We start from the raw sequence: 17,895 nt of genomic DNA, 5'->3' as shown, positions 1-17,895 counted from the left end.
CGGGCACAGGCAGCATCCTTGTCCTTTTAGCTGCTGTGGTGCAGCCCAGGCGAGGATGCACACGTCAGTTTCACCGTTCAGGCCCCTCGGGGGCTTTTGGGTGTTCCCAGTTTCCGCATCACAGACAACAGTGCAACAAAAGCCCTCCTACATTTCTAACAGGGGTGGAAGTGGAAATGGGGCTTTAGGCGCCATTACCTTAGGTAACGAGAAAACAGAGGTTTTTTAAACAGGGAGTTTGTGGGAATTCCCTGGTGGTCCACTGGTTAGGACTCGGCACTTTCGCTGCTGTGGGCCCGGGTTCGATCCCTGGTTGGTGAATTAAGATCCTGCAAGCCGCACGGCACAGCCCCCCAAAATAAATAAATCTCATCACACACCTGAGTGTAACCAATAGTTAGATACTCCATGCAAGCAACACAGTTTGCTGAGAAAACCCAGCTTTAGTCTAAGCACGGACCTCTGTAGACTCGGGACATCCCTGTTCAGTTAGGTTCAAGCCCCAGGAACAAGCCAGCTGGTGTGAAGGCAGCTCTGCCACTTACTGGCCGGTGGCCTTGGCAACAAAGCCACCCTCTGTGGGTGTGTCTCACCCAGAGGACTGTGCCACCCCCACGTGGCAGATGTTCTGGGATGTCTGGAGACATTTCTGGTTTGGCAAGTAGGGAGGGTGCTGCTGACCTCTGGTGGGGAGAAGCCAGAGACGCTGCTAAACATCCTACATCACACAGGACGGGCCCCGACCACAGACTGACCCGGCCCCCGAGTGGGCAGTGTGGAGGCGGAGAGGCCCTGCCCCAGAGCACCGACCGCCGACTCTGGGCTCACAAGCTCCTTTAATCCCTGTTACCCAGTTCCGTGGTGGTCACCCCCACTTTCCATGTGACTCAACCAAGGCTCAGAGAAGTGAGGGAACCAGCCCAAAGTCACACAGGGGCAGAGCTCTAACACAGACTCCACGGCCTGCGCCGTTAGCACAAATCTCATTTCCGCGCCTGGAAAATGCACCTAATGATAACACACAACAGGACACCAGCCTGAGCACCTCACAGGATTGCCGCAAGCTTCTAACAAAACGGAACACGTGATGGTGCTTGGCGAGGTGGGGGAGTCCCGTGAATGCTGAAGGCACCAGGCACATTATCGGACGAGTCACGGGACAAGGATACTGCGCCCCGCCCCACACCTCGGGGCTCCCGGTCTTAGAATCGCCTCTAAGTCTCCTACGCAGGTCCGGCCGACACCTTCCTGTGCGTGTGCGCCTCACCTTGCCAGCGTAGTGGATGATGCAGAAATCCGCTTTGTCCTTCAGCTGCTTGGGCTTCTGGAACTTGGGGTGGGTGCCCTGCTCCTGCACCACCTTCTCCACGAAACTCTTGTCCGTGGCTTTGGGGAACCAGCACTCCTCGTCCAGCAGGGCCAGGATGCCTGGGGGGCCTGCCTGGAGGAAGCACAGCGTCGCACGGGTGAACTCGACCTGGAAACCCACCCATTCCTGCCCTCGTAAGAAGCCCAAGCCCAGAATCTCTCCAGAAGGTAGGCAGTGCTTCCCCGCAGGGAGGAAAAAAAAACAGAAGAAGAAGAAGAAGAAGAAGAAGCAGCACTGCCGAAAGCACTCAATTTAAGAGCTCTAGCTCAAAAGAAACTGCTGGGGTCTAGGCTACAGCTGCATCAGAAGGGTTCTCCAATGACTGCACAGGAAATCCCTCGGCGGGCTTGATGGGCCAAGCAGACCCCCGGCCCACGTCCAGAGGCTGCCCACAGCAGATGCCCCGTTCCCTGAGTCCCTCCGCATCCCCTCCCCCGCCCTCCATATCCACACAGCTACATGGTGACAGGTGACACTTAGGACAAGCCCCCCGAGGAGAAGGAAGCACCCCAGAGGCCCCAAAGCCTTCCGTACACTGAGTTTATAGAACAAGAGAGCAGGCTCGGACATCGTGGGGACTGGCTGACAGGCCTGGGAGCCACATGGGTTCTTGTTTGTTAGAAAATGCAACTGATGAAAAAAAAAACTCATCGCAAAAGCAAATCGTTTCATGTCAGAATTCTGGGTAGTTCCAGCCCCAGAAGGGCAGAGCGAAGAGGGCGGAGGTGAAGCCCCCCTCCCAGGTGTGGCTCTTACTGGCTTCTCGATGAGGTCGATGCAGGGCTGCAGGTCGAGGCCGAAGTCGATGAAGTTCCACTCGATGCCCTCGCGCTGGTACTCCTCCTGCTCCAGGATGAACATGGTGTGGTTGAAGAGCTGCTGCAGCTTCTCGTTGGTGTAGTTGATGCACAGCTGCTCGAAGGAGTTCAGCTGCAAGAGGGAGACAGGGTCACGGACGTGCCACCCTCCCGCTACACGGCCTGCAAGTCCCTTGGCAAGGACCTCCTGGGGCCCACGGACCTCGCCAGCAGCCTGGTGAAGTCCCTTATCTCGGGATAAAGTTTTTAAACGCATAAAATAGATTCTAAAAGAAAGAAGTTATGCTGAAATGTAATTATCAAAATATTGTGACAGGAATACACGGTGCTCCTTCATTAAAAGGCACGAGCCACGGGCTTAACAACTTCCGGAATTTTGAAGGAGACGAACGTAACTGATATTATATCTCTTCAATGACTGCTGTGACGTGAAAACGTCTGATTGCTAGTGGTGACACATCCAACCACTCTTAATGCAACTGAGGTCTGCACACTCTGTTCAAGCCACAAGTCAAAACACTGCATCATTTCAGTGAAAAGTTAGTAAAAATAAAGAGGTGATTTTTTTTCCCCACCCACGTTCATGGTTCCTCTGAAATCTGCCATGGACCCCAGGATAAGAACCTCTGCTGATCTACTTTATCAGTTTTTCCTACCTGAAGTCTTTATGGGCAGGGACCATATCTTGTCACAACGCTCATAATATTTGAGAATACATAAACAATGAATCAACAGAAAGCCCCTGTCCATGAGGCCTCCTGGAACCCCATCCAGAAGGTATCATTCTTGCCAGCATTTCTGGTTGGCAAAGGGCATCTTTTCTTTTTTTTTTTTAAGTTTTGAATTTTATTTTATTTTATTTGTACAGCAGGTTCTTATTAGTTATCCACTTTATACATATTAGTGTATATATGTCAATCCCAATCTCCCAATTCACCCCACAGGGCATCTTGTTTAAGCTAAAAATACACCCAACCGGTGTCTTGTGTCTCCACACAAGGAGGTGGCCAGCTCGCATTGCTGTGGGGCTATGGGAGAAAGGACCCCAGTCCCAGGAGAAGGCAGCCCAGAGGCTCAGGAGGCGGGAGGGGGCAAAAGGGAGAAGCTCACATCGAAGATCTCGAAGCCGGCGATGTCCAGGATCCCGATGAACGAGGCGCCCTGCCTCTTGGTCTTGTCCAGAGCCTTGTTGATGCGCAGGACCAGCCAGCGGAACATGCGCTCGTAGGTGGCCTTGGCCAAGGCCTCAATGGCAAAGTCAGCCTGGTGGGGGGGACACCCGGGGCGGCGGGGAGTCAGATACAGGAAGCCTTCAAGTCCTCATTCCCTCTGCCCCAGTAATGTCCCCTGTGGGCCGCCCCCCCCACCAAGAGAAACAGCCCTAAGGATGGAAAAAAAGCTTCATGCACAAACACGTTCACTGTGGTGTTGTCTACAATGAAGGAAGCTGCAGTAACCTAAATATCCAACAATACAGGCAGAGTGAACTTAGACATCTGCAAAGACCTTTTTAAAATAAACGGAGACGAACTGAAGTATCTACAGAAGAAATGACAAGATGTCCGAGATTTGCTTCAAGTTACACAGTTAGGGGTGCAGGGCGACCAGATGAACCAGGAACCAAGCTTGGCCTTGAGTCAGTGACTCCTGAAGACGCCTGTGTGATGGGCACATGGGCTCCCTGCGCTGTTCTCCACTTTACTGTGCAAATGTTCAAGAAGGTCCGTAATGAAAAGCCAAGGTGACAACTACGTTTAAAAAGGAAAAAAAGGGGGCTTCCCTGGTGGCACAGTGGTTACGAATCCGCCTGCCAATGCAGGGGACACGGGTTTGAGCCCTGGTCCGGGAAGATCCTATACACCACGAAGCAACTAAGCCTGTGCGCCACAACTACTGAGCCTGTGCTCTACGGCCCGTGAGCCACAACTACTGAAGCCCGCGTAGCTAGAGCCAGTGCTCTGCAACAAGAGAAGCCACCGCAATGAGAAGCCCGCGCACGCAACGAAGAGCGGCCCCCGCTCGCCGCATCTAGAGAAAGCCCGCGCACAGCAATGAAGACCCAATGCAGCCAAAAAATAAATAAATAAGTAAATTAAAAAAAAAAAAGAGTAGTTTAAAAAAAAAGAAAGAAGGAAAAGGCCTTGCAGGAAGGAAAAAGCTGCCCAGTAAGCATCACTGGGTAGGACTGGGGCAATTTTTTTCCATCTCTAGACTTCTTTGATTTTTCTGAATCTTAAGTGTTCACGTAGTATTTTCATAATGAAAAAATTAAGCTTCTTTAATTATCAGGGAAATGAACAGTTGGTCATAATCATGCCCGCTGCCTTCTGAAAACAGCTTTGGAGGGAGGGCTTTGCCCAGAACCAGCTGTCAGCCACCAGCGGGAGGCCCCGTGGACGGCACCCTTTGGAAAAAGAACTCATCAACCTGAATTCAAAGTAATTTTGAGAGACGGGAGGAGCAGCGGCCTAAAACCACCCAGCGCCAGGGCAGTGAGAGAAACTAGAAACCACCCACAGAGGCCCTGCGGGCAGGGACTCGGGTCCTGGGCGGCGGGCACATGCGAGCAGCACAGACCTCTGCCCGGCTCTCGCCACGTGCAGCTGGACAGCACGTGGGGGACAGACAGCCCTGAGGCCTGGGCTCCAAGAATGGCGGGTGCCGCCGCCCTGGCACCAGGATGAGTTGTGCTACAGGAACGCTCTGGGCTTGCCTCGCTTTATCCTGGAACAGGATACCCCTGCATCCTCGCCCACCCATCAGCTCAACATCGACTCCAGGGAACAGGCACATGGCAGCCCAGAGTTCCCACCGAGGGCGGCGCTTCCTAGGCGGGGGCCTTGGCCATGTTCCTGGACCCTGGGCCCAGCTTCCTTGTGCTCTCAGTGGGGGTAACACCACCTGCTCTCCGAGGTGCTGTGAGGACCCAGTGAGGAACCCAGGCGACAGTACCGAACACCGAGGATGCTGCAGCGCAGGCCTCAACCTGGCCACTGCAGCGGCCCTTGCAAAGGAGGCGGCCCGACCCCAGCCAGAGGGCTTACCTGCTCCTTCGTCTGAGCCTTCTGGACGTAATCCCGTCCCACCTTGATGCGAGGGGTGAGGATTCCTCTGGTGAAATCGGTCACATTGATACCCAACAGGTGGGACACTTTTTGGGCAGCTGATGATTTTCAAAGGGTAAGGAGGGAACGGGTAAAAGGCTTGAATTAAACCCAAGAGAATGGGTCCCTCTGCTCACCCTGGGAAAGTTGTGGTGACTGGGCGATCGTTACCGGACAACCAGCCCGGGCCCCGGCCCTTCCCCCACGGCACACGGAACAGCCAGCTCTCCCCTCGGACAGGAGGCGGCACGGGTCCTAACCGGGGGCCTGGCGTCCGTACCTCCGCACACCCCTGGCCATGTCCTGAGTGTGAAAGAGGGTCCTACCCACAAACAGGACTGACTTGAGGCAGCGCTGCCCCAGACACAGGGGACGGAACAGGGCAATCCACACGCGCGTGGGTCAAATTTTTTCAAGAGCCCCTAAGAAGCTAAGGGTAACGTAAGCCCCTAAGAAGCGCATGTGAAGGCTAACGTAAGCGAGTCAGCTGCAACGACCCAAGGGACGAGCAGTGACCGAGGAGCCGGGGTGACGACACTGCTTCATGTCCTCGCGAGTACACGTGCAAGGCAAGTGACAGCAGAAATGACTGTTTTACAGAGACAACCGGTCTGGTCTCAGAACAAATGAGGGGAAATGCTGGGCCACAGGATCATGGCTTTTCGAACTCATTCTGATGCTTACTCTGTGAAGCAGCAGCAGGGTCGTGTTCGTGTGTGTTTCACAAAAAGTACAGAGTGACGGGCAGCCGCAAACACACACGCAACAGAAAAGACAGGAGTGCGTGCAATTTCTCCAAGACTCTTTCTCCTAAGCCAGTGCAAGCCCAGGCACCTGCCCCTCTACCTCAGGTGAGGGGCCCATGCGGTCACCTGTGTTGTCGGGCATGGATGCCTGGTCGGTGTTACGCTCCTTCTTGAAGACGATGTTGCCGAGCTGGAGGACCCCCGAGATGACCCGCAGCAAGCCTTCAGGTGCAATCGAAGGCAGGTCAGAACCAGGCGGGGGGTGGAATAAGCCCCTGAGTGGGGTGTCTCCCCCCAGAGGCCCTCAGGCAAGACGAGCCACGTGGGGGGCGCCAGGCCTCGGCCTAAAGCATGTCTCCAGGGCCTCTGGCTGACCTCAGCTTAGATACAAGCTCTGTTAACATTCCCAACATCTCCAAGTCCGGACCAAGGATGCGCCTCTACCCAGGGGCACGTGGTCTATTTTTATAAAGTTTTATTGGGACACAGCCACGCCCATCCATTCACATGCTATCTGTGGAGCTAAGGTGACTGACCCTAACGCTAGAGAATGGAAGTCTCCCAATCTTCCTAAAATAAAGCCTTCAGGCCCTCCTCACCCTCCCTCTAGAGAAACGAGAAGACACAGGCAAGCTGCACACTGTGTTCACTCTGAGCTCCGCCAGCGCGGAGACCCCAGCCAAGCCCCTTCCACGCTCGCCCTGGACAAAGCAGGACTAGCCCACTTTTAGCAAATGGCAAGAACACGAGTGGTGGACCCAGACCCTGGGCACTTAGTAGCCTGTTCTCTGTTCCCCTATGTCCCCAGGCAATACGACCGGGAAGAAATAATCCTGAGCCTCCAATCTGAGGGACCGTCTACCACACACTCAGGGCCCTCCTCCCGGCCGTTACAGACTCCCTAAGGGCCAGCGCCAGCAGGAAGTGCTCCCCAGGCTGCCCCGGGAGGAGCGGCCCTCACCCATCTGCTCCTCCTCTGGGATGCCCATAATCCGCATGGCCTCCATGGTCTCCTGGAACATGTCCTTGTCCTGCTGCCCGGGGATGGTGACGTGCCCGTTGGACAGGAAGCGGTATTTGCTGTATGGCTCCAGCAGGAGATCAGCTGTGGGGGGCAGAGGGCAAGGTTTCGTCAAGGTCAGGAGGTGCTGGAACCAGAGGCTCCAGTCAACACCGTGACCTCAAAGGTGTGGGAGACCGGGCAGCGCCCTGAAATACCCCAGAAACCACGGAGTGGCTGGAAAGGCCGACTCTCCCCAGCGTGTGAGATGGGCACGCACGTAGACACCCCCCCCCCCCACCGCCTGAGAGCACTGGGGCCCCGAGGTCCGCAGCTGCACAGGGACCTGCCAGGCTTTCCTCTGGCGTGGTCGGAAACAGAGGCCAAGCCGTCAGCCGGCCCAGGGACGGAAGTCACGCCCCTCTGGCCCACCCAAAGGCCGAGATTTCATTTCCTAACTGCAGTGTGTGGCCCGACAGCAGGGGGAGCCCCCGTGTCAGGCTGTGGGCCCACCACTCACTCTTGAGATGCTCCCCAGCCCCAGACAGCAGGTAGTAGAAGATGTGGAAGGTCCGCTCTTCCTTGGCTTGGCGGATGGCACGAGATTTCTCCAGGAGGTCTTTGCAAACATTAAGGAATCGTGCTCGCTGGAGAGGGGGCAGCCAGCCCTCCGCATGCCCCCAGCCCTGTCCAAAGCCACGGAACTTCACCAGCAGAAAGTGGCAAAACAAGACAAAGGCCAGCTACCTTGGCCCTACCCTCCACGGGTGTAGCCTGTGCGGCGGCAGCGCTCACACTTGGGAGTCTTATCTGTTTAAAGGGCCCCCTTCTCACAAGAGAACAGAGCTCAGAACACTCTCACCAGCACAGGCTCTAACACCAGGGAGAGATAAAGTAGCGTCCACCCAGTTCCACTCTCTGGGACCCACACTGGATGATCTTCCGTGGTTCCATCCCATTCTAAGCTGAACTTTTTCCCGCCCGTAAAGAGAAACCTGAGCTCTGAGCTGAGTTCCCAATGAGCTTAATCCTGGTCCTCTTCCGGGTGGCACAGACAAGGTGTCATAACAGGCCCGGAGAGGGGAAACTGCTGGAATCAGGAAGCAGCTTCTTCTCCATCAAGGTCACACCTCTCCCCCCCAGACCCAGAACACTTGTTACAATTAACCACAAGGATACAAGTCTCAATGTTGGCTCCCACAATGTAGCCATTGACATCAAAGTTGATGCGAATGAACTTGCCCTAAGGAAAGACGGATGAAGAGATCAGAGGCCCCATCCTCCAGTCCCACCTCCCGTGGTACAGCCTGGAGGCAGAAAGCCAAGAGACTGAGCCTGTGTCCCCGGCCAGGGGCCCCGCACCCCAACGGCATGGGTGCTCGGGACTCAGAAGGGCCACACGGCTAAGCCTGAGCCGGGCCCGAGTTCCGCCACAGAGGGGAAGAGGGGAGGAGGGAAGAAGTCATCTGGAGGTGTTCCTCCTGCCTGGTCTGGCCCTGCGTTCTAACCGGCTGCCGGTTACAGCAGGACAAGCAGGGCGCCGGCAGGGACTCCCCACCGCCTCGCTGGCTTTACCACCTGAGCCGAGCAGGCTCCTTATACAGGTGCGTGACCCAGCCTCCTGCACGCGACAGGCCGGGAAGCGCCAAGTCCGACCCTCCTCCGCGTCTGGGGCGCAAGCAGCCGGGGGGAAGGCGCCCGTGAGCGCCGGCACTCACAAATCGAGAGGAGTTGTCGTTCTTGACGGTCTTGGCGTTCCCGAAGGCCTCCAGGATGGGGTTGGCCTGCAGCAGCTGTCGCTCCAGCTCGCCCTGGAAAGGAACCCAGAGGGGCATGAGGGCCAGGCAGCGGCGTGGGCTGGCAGACCTGCCCCGCCAGGTGGAGGGGAGGTGGCAGAGCTGTGTCCACACATCCGACCTGCCAGGGACTGGGGCTTCCGGATGGGCTCTGGCCACACCGGTCTTGGCAGTCCCCGTGTCACTCCAGAGTGACCTTCCCGCCAGGCATCTGGAAACCCTGCTTGGTTTGAACTTACTTCCCTGGGCTAACCGACCAGGGATCGAAAGGGAAAGCAGGCGGCTCACCCAGCTAGCTCTGGGGACCTGGCCCAGTGGCCTGGATCAACCCTGGAGGATGCGTCGCGAAGTAGCACGTGAGCCAAAAAGAGACACGAAGGCACCATTCCTTCCCCTGGACAGTTTCCTTCCCAGGTAGGCTGGCCTCCCTCTGTCCTCCTTGCCTCTAATCCCCACCTGACAGACCACAACAAAATTTTTTTTCCCCACAGGACAAGGAGAGAGGGAACCAGATCCACAGAAGACACCAGCTCGTCTCGTCCGTGTCCTAATAAACTCTGCATTCCCCTCGCTGGTCCCCTGTCCTCCACTCCCCCCGCCCCGAAACCTGCTCCCAGCAGGTCAGGCATCTGAGCATGGGATCAACAAGGCCCACGTTGCGCTCTGAATCACTTATCGAGAACACCAATAAACCCTACTTGGGGTCTCATGACACCTGGTGGTTGACAACATGCCCCCTTGTTTATGCCTTCTTGACCCTGGCTCCTCACGATACTGAGGGTAGGAAAGACAGAATAGCCCCATTTCAGAGAAGAGAAAACAGAGGTTGAGGGAGGGGGAGTGATTTGCCCAAGGTCATCCAGCCATCAACCAGCAAAGTAGGTCATCGAATTCAAGGTTTCTACCTCACACCTGTCAGTCACTGCCCTGTCTCCCGTGCATCCCCGGCCCCACCTGGGGGCTCTACCCTGTCAGGTGGGCAGGCCTTTCATCCTGCCAGCAGGCCAGGTAATAACTAACACTGCCTGCGGAAAATACGGCTCTTGTTCACCTTCATAGCCGGGCACCCTCTAGGGAGAGAGGACATCACGCAAGGGCCAGGTGGGGTTTTATAGTTATCAGCAGGGCTGGAGTCAAGCCAGGACTTTCCGGAAATAAAGGCTGCCTGTAATTTGCGACGAAGAGCAGAACGGGTAGTAGCAGGGGCTCCCGGGAGAGCCGTGAACTGCAGCCTCCCAGGCACACCTGCTGCAGACGAGACCCGTCGGCAGAGCACCCAGGATGCTCTGGGGTCGGGCCAAGCCCACCAGAAGGGGCCCCGGCAGACACTCCTCTTCCCACAGCCAGCCCCGGTCAGGGCTCCTCCCAGGGCCGGGAGTCTTGTTTTCGGACCGCACAGATTAAGTGGAGGAGGGTCAGTGGAGCCACAGGCAGGCTCTACGGGAGTGCTTGGCACCAGCGGTCATAGGACACTGGGCCTCCATCCCCCGGGCTCAGGCGGGCCTGGGAAGGCGGCCAAGGCAGCCCATGGAGCCAGATTTGGATGAGCTCTGCTCACCCACCCACTACAACATCCTCTCAAAGCACAGGCCAGGCTGCCAAGCTGGCCGAGCCACTCCCGTTCCCGCAGTCAGATGGGAGCTTGGCCCCTACCGGAGCCTGCCGCCAGCCTGGACGCAAAGCTAAGGCCTCTGTCGGGGACACGGGCTGCTACCGCGGAACGTGGGACCACCAGGCCAACCCAGGAGCGACCACCTCGGATTCCCAAGCCGAGCTCCCTGCTGACAATGGTGGCGGCTAACCTATGGGTTTCTTTTCATTGAGAACAGAAGAGACCTTTATTTTTCAATAAAGGCACAGAAGAGACCTTTTTCAATGAAATCCACATACTGTGAAATTACAAGGTAGGCAGTGCGTGCTCATGAGGTTTGGAATTACCCACCCGGTTCCTGAAGGGCTTCACTGGGTGGAGTTTCTGCCCGGGGCTCTAACTAGCACACAGAAAACAGAGCGAGGAAGAGCGTGAAAGGCCACTGTTCAGCCTCTGGAAGCCCACCTGGAGAGTCCCTTCACCAAGCTCTGCTTTGCCAACCTGCCGTCTGGCCAAAGCCCGGTCCCCCACAAGGTAAGGTGTGGGGTGTCCCGACGGGCGGTCTTGGGATGAGCACCTGGGTCACGGAGGGGAGCGCACGCCCCCAGAGTATGCTGCGACAGGCCCGGAACACAAGGGCGCAGACCAAGTTCAAGAGTGTCTCGTGGCCCAGCTGTGTGTGGGAAACCCCTACACAGCTTCAGGCAAGGAAATCAACCACACTGGTCAATGGCCTTTACAACTGAGGGCCTGAGCGGTCACGGGAAGCCAGGGGCAGCCTATTCGATCGCTCGAGTTGAACTTGGAGCCGGAGACAGGGTGCCCGCCACACAAAGTGACCTGAGAAAGGGGACGTGACAAGTGTGCCCCTGCATGTCACAGCCCTCACCTGCCGTCCTGAGTGCTGGGGGCCTGCCTTCCCCCCTGCAGCTGGAGCAGCCCACGACGGAAGGCGCGTGGAGCCCTGCTCTCTAACTGTGGTACCGCCTCCCATCTCGCAGGGCAGGGACTCCAAGGCCACCCTCCAGAGATCCAGGCACATACTAGGCATTCAATGAATAGTTGGGAAATGGATTTTACTGCAAATCCAGAGATGGAAAACCACAGCTAGAGAACTCCTAACCTCACAGCCCTGTTTTAAAAATAGGTCCCCTAAAAAGAATGGAAAATGGGGGAGGGAGGTGGGTAGAGAGAGGGAGCAAAAGAAAACTTGATTCGTTTCTAAATATAACTCTTGGAGAAAGATTCAGAATGCCTTGCGAAGTTGGACACATGAAAAGTTACTTTTGGTTCGATTCCAGAAGACTGTGCTCTAGGACATTCTGCAGGACACACCCCAGATCCACATGCAAAGAGACACACACCACTACTTACTTATACAGGCTGCGCACGGCGCCCCAGGAAGGGGGGGCACCCAGACGGCACAGTTCCCCCTGATGGCTTGAGGGGACACCACTGGCACTTAGATTTCACGGGGAAGTTTAAGAGTGTGTGCCTGAGAGAAAGAGAGCACCACACGGGCATGCTTCCGACTGACCACACCTCACTCTGGGGAAGCCTTGTGCGCGGCCTTCCCAGCACTGCTTCGGGCTGGCACTGTGGTGGCAGGCGGGAGCCACCCATCTCCATCTGGTCCAGAACACTGAGCGTGTGAGGGTCCAGGAGGGCAGATGACCACTCCGCTGTGCCTCGGTCAGGGTTCTGCACGGGGCCTTCCGTGCCGTGTGCCCGTGGGAACTCTGGGCCTGACCGGAGCATCTGAGAACAGCTAGGCGGTGAGGCCTGTCCCCATTCTGCAGGAACTGTCATTTCAGAGTGCACGCGAGGTCACTGTGTGTCACAACCCAGCCCCTCCTCCCAAGACAGTCAGTGAGCCGAGCCTACAAGAAGAGGTCTAGACGCAGAGAGTGACAATGGTGTGGGGTGAAAAGCTGCTTAGAAAAAAAAATCGTAATTCAAGGGCACACGATGGACAGAACACGCATTCCTGGTGTAGAACGTGCAGTAAACGTGCAGCTCACCTAGCGAGGACACTGCTGGGTTCGACCACAATCCACCAAGAGGGAGAGGGGAAAAAAAGGGAAGTGAGATGTCTTTCCAGCTGCCCGTTCTCTCTTCGCTGGGGGCTGTCCACCCAGAGGCACTTCAACAGCAGGCAACAGAAGCAGGGGTTCCAGGGCAGGCCTGCCCCAGATCCTGCACGTCTCCATCAACTTGAGAGCCAAGTTTCGGAACCTCTCTTCCGACCTCAGAGGTGGGGGCCACGCAGCATTAGCTGCGAACCTCGGGCGGTCTCCGGTTTCCATAGCGACTCAAAGTTAGCAGGTCAAGGGAGAAACGGGCGGGCTACCACCAGACCCACTCCCAGCCTCAGTGAAAGCAGGCCTGGCCTCTGCTTCAGCCCCCCAAACACTCTCATTTTGAGCCAAACCACGAATCCTTGAGTTCTCTTCCTCGGGGAGGAAGGCCTGCACTCACCTGGTCCTTCTTGCTCTTGTGGGAAGATGCCACGTGAGCCAGGTACTGAATGACTTTCTTGGTGTTCTCCGTCTTGCCAGCTCCAGACTCGCCCCTGCCGGGACAGCCAAGGAAGTTCTCAGGGGAGAGGTGGCCAAACCCTCGGCGTCTGCCCCGTTCCCACTACGAGCTCTACCGTCTCCCGTTCTGTGGGGTGCCAGTGAGGGACCCAACAGCCAGGAGCAGGAAAGGGGACGGGCAAGCAAATGGTAAGCCCTGAAACCCTCACTCGGGCCGTTTCCCATGGCCCTCCGCAGCCCCGACCAGAGTAAACTTCTGTCCGCTGCCTGCCCTGGTCACTTAGCAGCCTTTGCTTCCAAATGTCTTAGGAGTCAGTCTTAGGCGGCTGTCGACTCAGGGGTCAAAGGCATGTATACATGTCCCCTCGAAACTTCACTCGAAGGAATGTTTCGTGCCGTTAACCTCCTTGGCTACGGGTTTATTTATCAGCTCCTCGTTAGGTTCAGAGGACGGAGGTGAGAAGCCCAGATAAAGAAAGCCGCGGTTCGGCACCAGAGTGAACGTGTCCTGGGGGCCCAAGCAGCTCCCAGCCCTGTCTTGTTGAGAAGATGCTTGCTTTTCCTCTCCGCACTGCCACCCTCATCCCCACCGCCTCCTCTGAGGAAGGAGATTAAATCTCTGGCCATGAAATCAAGCCCATCCGTGCTGCAGTACTAAGGAGCAACATGAAGCCTGGCCCTTGGGCAAGCGGCAGGGGCTTGAACTGGGCATGGATCTCATCGACCTAGGTTTTGGTAGGGGTCTTCAAGAGTGAGAACAGATCAGGGTGACGCAGGACCTGCCACCCGGACAGAAACACTTACGTGCACAAAATGGACTGGTCCTCTCGGTCTGAAACAAAAGAGGCATCAGGTTAACCTCCAGCAGACATGAAAAGCCTCCCGCTCCGGCTTCTGAAGAGCCGCCCATCGCCCTGCCCACTTCCCAGGAGCGTGAAGCCTGGGACGCTGGCCCTCCATGCCACCGTCACAGGGAGGAGGGACATTCCTGGGTGGCAGCGACATGGGGCAGCTGCTCCCTCCTCCGGGAGCTCAAACTGCCCGCCCTGGCCGCCCACCTGGCCCCATGACACTGAAAGAGTTCTGTTGCTCCCCCGAGAAAGCCAACCTCTGGAGAGCTCCCTGGAAGTCCACTTTCCTGCCCCGCGTGTTTCTAACTGGAGGTTGACGCTGTTAGAAACGAGGGCCGTGGCAGATGTTTTAAACACTGCCCCCATCTGGGTAAGAGGCACAGGTAAGACGTGGGCTGAGCGGTGAGGTCAAGGCTGGCTTTGCCGTGGGACAGGCCTGGGCTAAGATGCTGTCTCGGCACGGCCTTCCTGGAGCCCTGGGGGATGATGGTATGCGTGGAAGTCACACACATGAAAGCACCAGTGTGGGGTCTGGCACGGGGAAAACTCTCAGGAATGGGAGTTTGGAGGCAGCTCGGAAAGAACGGCGGCTCATCAGAATCAGCTTCTGACCAGTTGCCGTGAGCCCTGTGGTCTCCAGGCCCGGGGGTCAGGAACTTTCAGCAACTCTCCCAGCTCTGTGAACCGGTCAGCAAGTATGGATATAAACAAGGCGCTCCCCTGGAAGGCAGGAGGAACGGTGATGCCAGGCTTTGAAAGAGAAGTTTCGCAGAAACGCTTTAAGATATTAGGGCTGACCTGGCTCAGGACCGAGTGTGCAATTTTAAGCAACAGCTGAAAATATAAACTCATTTTATCCCATCGCCTGGGAGACCCCCACCTCCTGGAGGTCAAATCAGCCTGAATCCAGGACCAGGCTACTGACCAACACTGGGCTGCAGCGAGGTCAGTAATTCCCGAGTCTCGGTTTCCTTATCCATAAAGTAAACATGCTACTAACTCTCTGGCAGGATTAGTTTGAAAAACAGAAAGAACATGAAAAGGACCCAGCCCGGAGCCCTGTAGACAGAGTGAACCCCACGGGTGGCTGCTGTCTGTCCACTTCCCCATCATGAAGTCGCTGTGATGGGTGGCGACGGCTTGGTCAGGGCAGCGGGAGAACTAGTTGAGAACTAGCAAGGGTTCTGGTAGCTGTCAGTGGTGTCAGTGCTGGATAGACACCGATGTCGGTGATCTGGAAGGACACCCACACCGGCTCAACTGCCCAGCCAGGAACCTGCAGGGCGTCGGGAGGGTGACTCAGGGCTGCCTGTGTGTATGGCCTCGGGAGACGGACTTAGCTGTTCGGCACCAGTAGAGACACTGTGCAGCGAGGCCACCAGCCTCTCCGCGAGGGAAGCCTCCAGCGCACTGATCCCAGCAGCCTGCACGGGTGGGCATTTATGACCACCTCTTCTCCTGTCTCGGGAGGGAGAGAGGAAGTCCGGCCAGGGAGAAGTAAAAAGAAACCGCTCATCCAACACAAGCTGCAGCTGCCCCCGCCCTCCCTCCAGCCCCTGGAAATATCAACAGTGTGGGGGGTGGGGGTGTGCGGAGGGAACCCAGCCACTCACACAGACACAGCCCACACCCTGCCCCGCCCCGGGCAAGGGCTCAGAGCAGACCCAGAGGGTGACCTTGCTGCACCCTCTCGACTTTCCCACAGGACCAGGTCCTGCGAGGCTGCACAGCAGGGCAGAGTCTCATAGACCCGGCAGGGTCCCGATAAGGCAGCAGGGAAGGCGGGGGGTAGGGGTGGGGTGGGGGGGAGGCACGGCGGGAGCGGTGCCAAAGTCTGGGTAAGCCGTGGCAGCTTCCAGCACCCACCCCACCTTGATGAGTCTGGAACCAAAACAGCTAGGACGGGGCTGCACCTCCCCCACTGCATGTCGGCAGAGGCCCAGCGGCAGGCAGAGGCCCAGCAGCGGGCGTGTTCCGTCCCCGCTGGGAGAGTGGCAAGAATGTACCTGTACGGGCCGGGCGGGTGGCGGGCGGCTGGCGGGCGGCTGCCACTACCATAAAAGGAAACGTTCCCATCCCTCCCAGAAAGAACTGTTTTCCCAGGGCTGCCCAGGCCTGGTCCCCGGGATGGCTGGAATTCCTCTGATTGTGTGAGAAGGAGTCGGATGCTGAACTGCTGAACAACAGGAAGCAGAGCCCCCAAACACACACATGTGGGCGCACACACACAGACCCACTTGCGCACACGCAGGGACGTGGACACGCGTGCACACAGTGCATGTACACGGACACAGGCATGCTTAGGAGCGTGTACAGACACGTGTGTGTGCACACAGGCACACGTACACACACACGCCTGTGGGTGCACACACAGGTGCGCGGCATACAGAGATGCACACACAGAGACACGCACATACACACAGGCCTGCACACGCTTCAAATCCCAATTTCAGACCCAAACTCCTCATGTAACCTCCACCCGCCCCACCATCTCCAGCTCTCCCTCCCCTCTGACCTTCCACCTCCAATTCCTGAAGCCAAGTGGCCACTGTCAACACAGCGTGAAAGGAAACCCTCCAACCCTTGCATGTTACACTTTAAAGAAACCTTCATTTGCTTTGCCAGAACATTCATTTGGGCAAATGCTTTCACAGAGGAAAAGCGATGGGAGGCCTTTCTGATTTCCTCAGCTTTGCCCCCGAATCCACCTGCCCACCATGCATGACACTGGGGCCCCCAGCGTCGGTCTTCGCAGTTTTTACAGTGGGTTTGGGTCTGTAATCTCTTAGGAGGTAGGTGAGGCAGGCGCTGTCCCTGGTCTGCCCAAGCCTGTCTCACCACACTTCTGCTCGGTTCCTGAGCTCAGAAGCATCTCTTCTGGGTAGGGGGTGGAGGGAATTCTCAGCAGCCAGCCGGCTCTCCGTCTGGCTCAGTTTACTCTGCCAGAGACCCGGTGCATTCCGGCTGGGACCCTCCTTAATACTCACTCTCCACATGCTCAGCTCTCAGGACACGGACCCTCGAGAGTCCAGACCCCTCCATTGTTCGCTCAAGTCCTTATTTGGGTCTACGTGGACCGAAGGCTTATTTGAAAACACCCTTCCTTCCTCCACAACAGAGGAGACAGACAGACAGACAGGAACCCGACAGCCCAGAACCAGGGGAGTGCGCCCACCAAAGACAGCCCTGTTCTGGGAAACAGGCTCCCCGCAGAATGAAGACGTTAGCCTGACTTAGGCCCCTGAACCCCTCCTGTACTGACTTGACGGGGACGGGGTAGAGACAGAATACCAATCTCTTCAGGGCTTTTCAACTCTTTTAAAAGCAGCAGCAGCCTTTCCTCAGGATAAAAATCTGCCTGAGTCCCTAATATGAAGAGCAGGAGATAAAAATCAGAGTTGCTTGGGCAGTGGGGATGGGGCTCCTGAGAGCACACTTTACAACCACCAGTCCATGTGTCTGGAGCAGCGGCGGAGAGAAGAAAGCCAGTGGCTGCGCGCCCTAGAGCCCGGGGCACGATCCTCGCTCTGCACGGCCCCTCGGGATGCCTGGCCCCTTGGCCTCTGGGGAATCAGAGGGCAGGGCCGCTCCAAGGACCGAATGATGCGGGTGCCTGAAGCGCGAGGCACAGTGCAGGCGCTTGGAAACTGTCCTTAATGACCCCCAGCCCTTTGCACCTCCCAGCTCCCCCACTGCGCAGCCTCCTCGGAATGACGACAGCGAGAAAGCTTTTAAGTTACATATTCGGTGATGAGGTCATTCCCTCCCCTGATTTTATTTTAAACCCCAAAAGCCCTGAGGCCTTTTGGAGCCGATTCCGATGTCCAAACAGACAGGTGTTTCCAGCCGGCTCAGAAGGCCCCGGCGCAGGTGGGCGGAGGGGAGCCCTGACCGCAGGTATTTTGGCCCAGGTACGGGCTTACGCGAGGGGCCTTGTGGCTCACTTCCTCTGTGAGAGGAGCTGCCGATTCTTGTCCATAAAAGGCCACGAGGCTTGCTCAGCCGCGATGTGACATCAGCCCCGACAGGAAGTACAGGAGGAAGGGAACGGGCCCGGTTCACCGACAGCGGCTGCCCGGGGCT

The 17,895-nt window shown here is 57.0% G+C and overlaps 1 protein-coding gene across 1 annotated transcript in view; it reads right to left on the bottom strand.

Moving 5' to 3' along the window:
• Positions 1-17,895, bottom strand: part of MYH9 (myosin heavy chain 9) — a 93,730-nt gene that overhangs the window by 28,264 nt on the left and 47,571 nt on the right. The window contains exons 4-14 of the mRNA XM_033866140.2: positions 13,766-13,793; positions 12,903-12,996; positions 8,756-8,848; positions 8,217-8,280; positions 7,558-7,656; positions 6,999-7,142; positions 6,164-6,259; positions 5,232-5,350; positions 3,298-3,450; positions 2,126-2,299; positions 1,268-1,441 (exon numbers count right to left, since the gene is read on the bottom strand). Of these exons, the coding sequence (XP_033722031.1) occupies positions 1,268-1,441; positions 2,126-2,299; positions 3,298-3,450; positions 5,232-5,350; positions 6,164-6,259; positions 6,999-7,142; positions 7,558-7,656; positions 8,217-8,280; positions 8,756-8,848; positions 12,903-12,996; positions 13,766-13,793 (1,238 nt within the window). The remainder of the gene's footprint in view (positions 1-1,267; positions 1,442-2,125; positions 2,300-3,297; positions 3,451-5,231; positions 5,351-6,163; positions 6,260-6,998; positions 7,143-7,557; positions 7,657-8,216; positions 8,281-8,755; positions 8,849-12,902; positions 12,997-13,765; positions 13,794-17,895) is intronic.

Source organism: Tursiops truncatus, chromosome 11 (assembly GCF_011762595.2).
Source record: "Tursiops truncatus isolate mTurTru1 chromosome 11, mTurTru1.mat.Y, whole genome shotgun sequence".
NCBI classification, from domain to species: domain Eukaryota; kingdom Metazoa; phylum Chordata; class Mammalia; order Artiodactyla; family Delphinidae; genus Tursiops; species Tursiops truncatus.
Note: the sequence above shows the minus strand (reverse complement) of the source record. Positions and strands in the feature narration are given on the sequence as shown.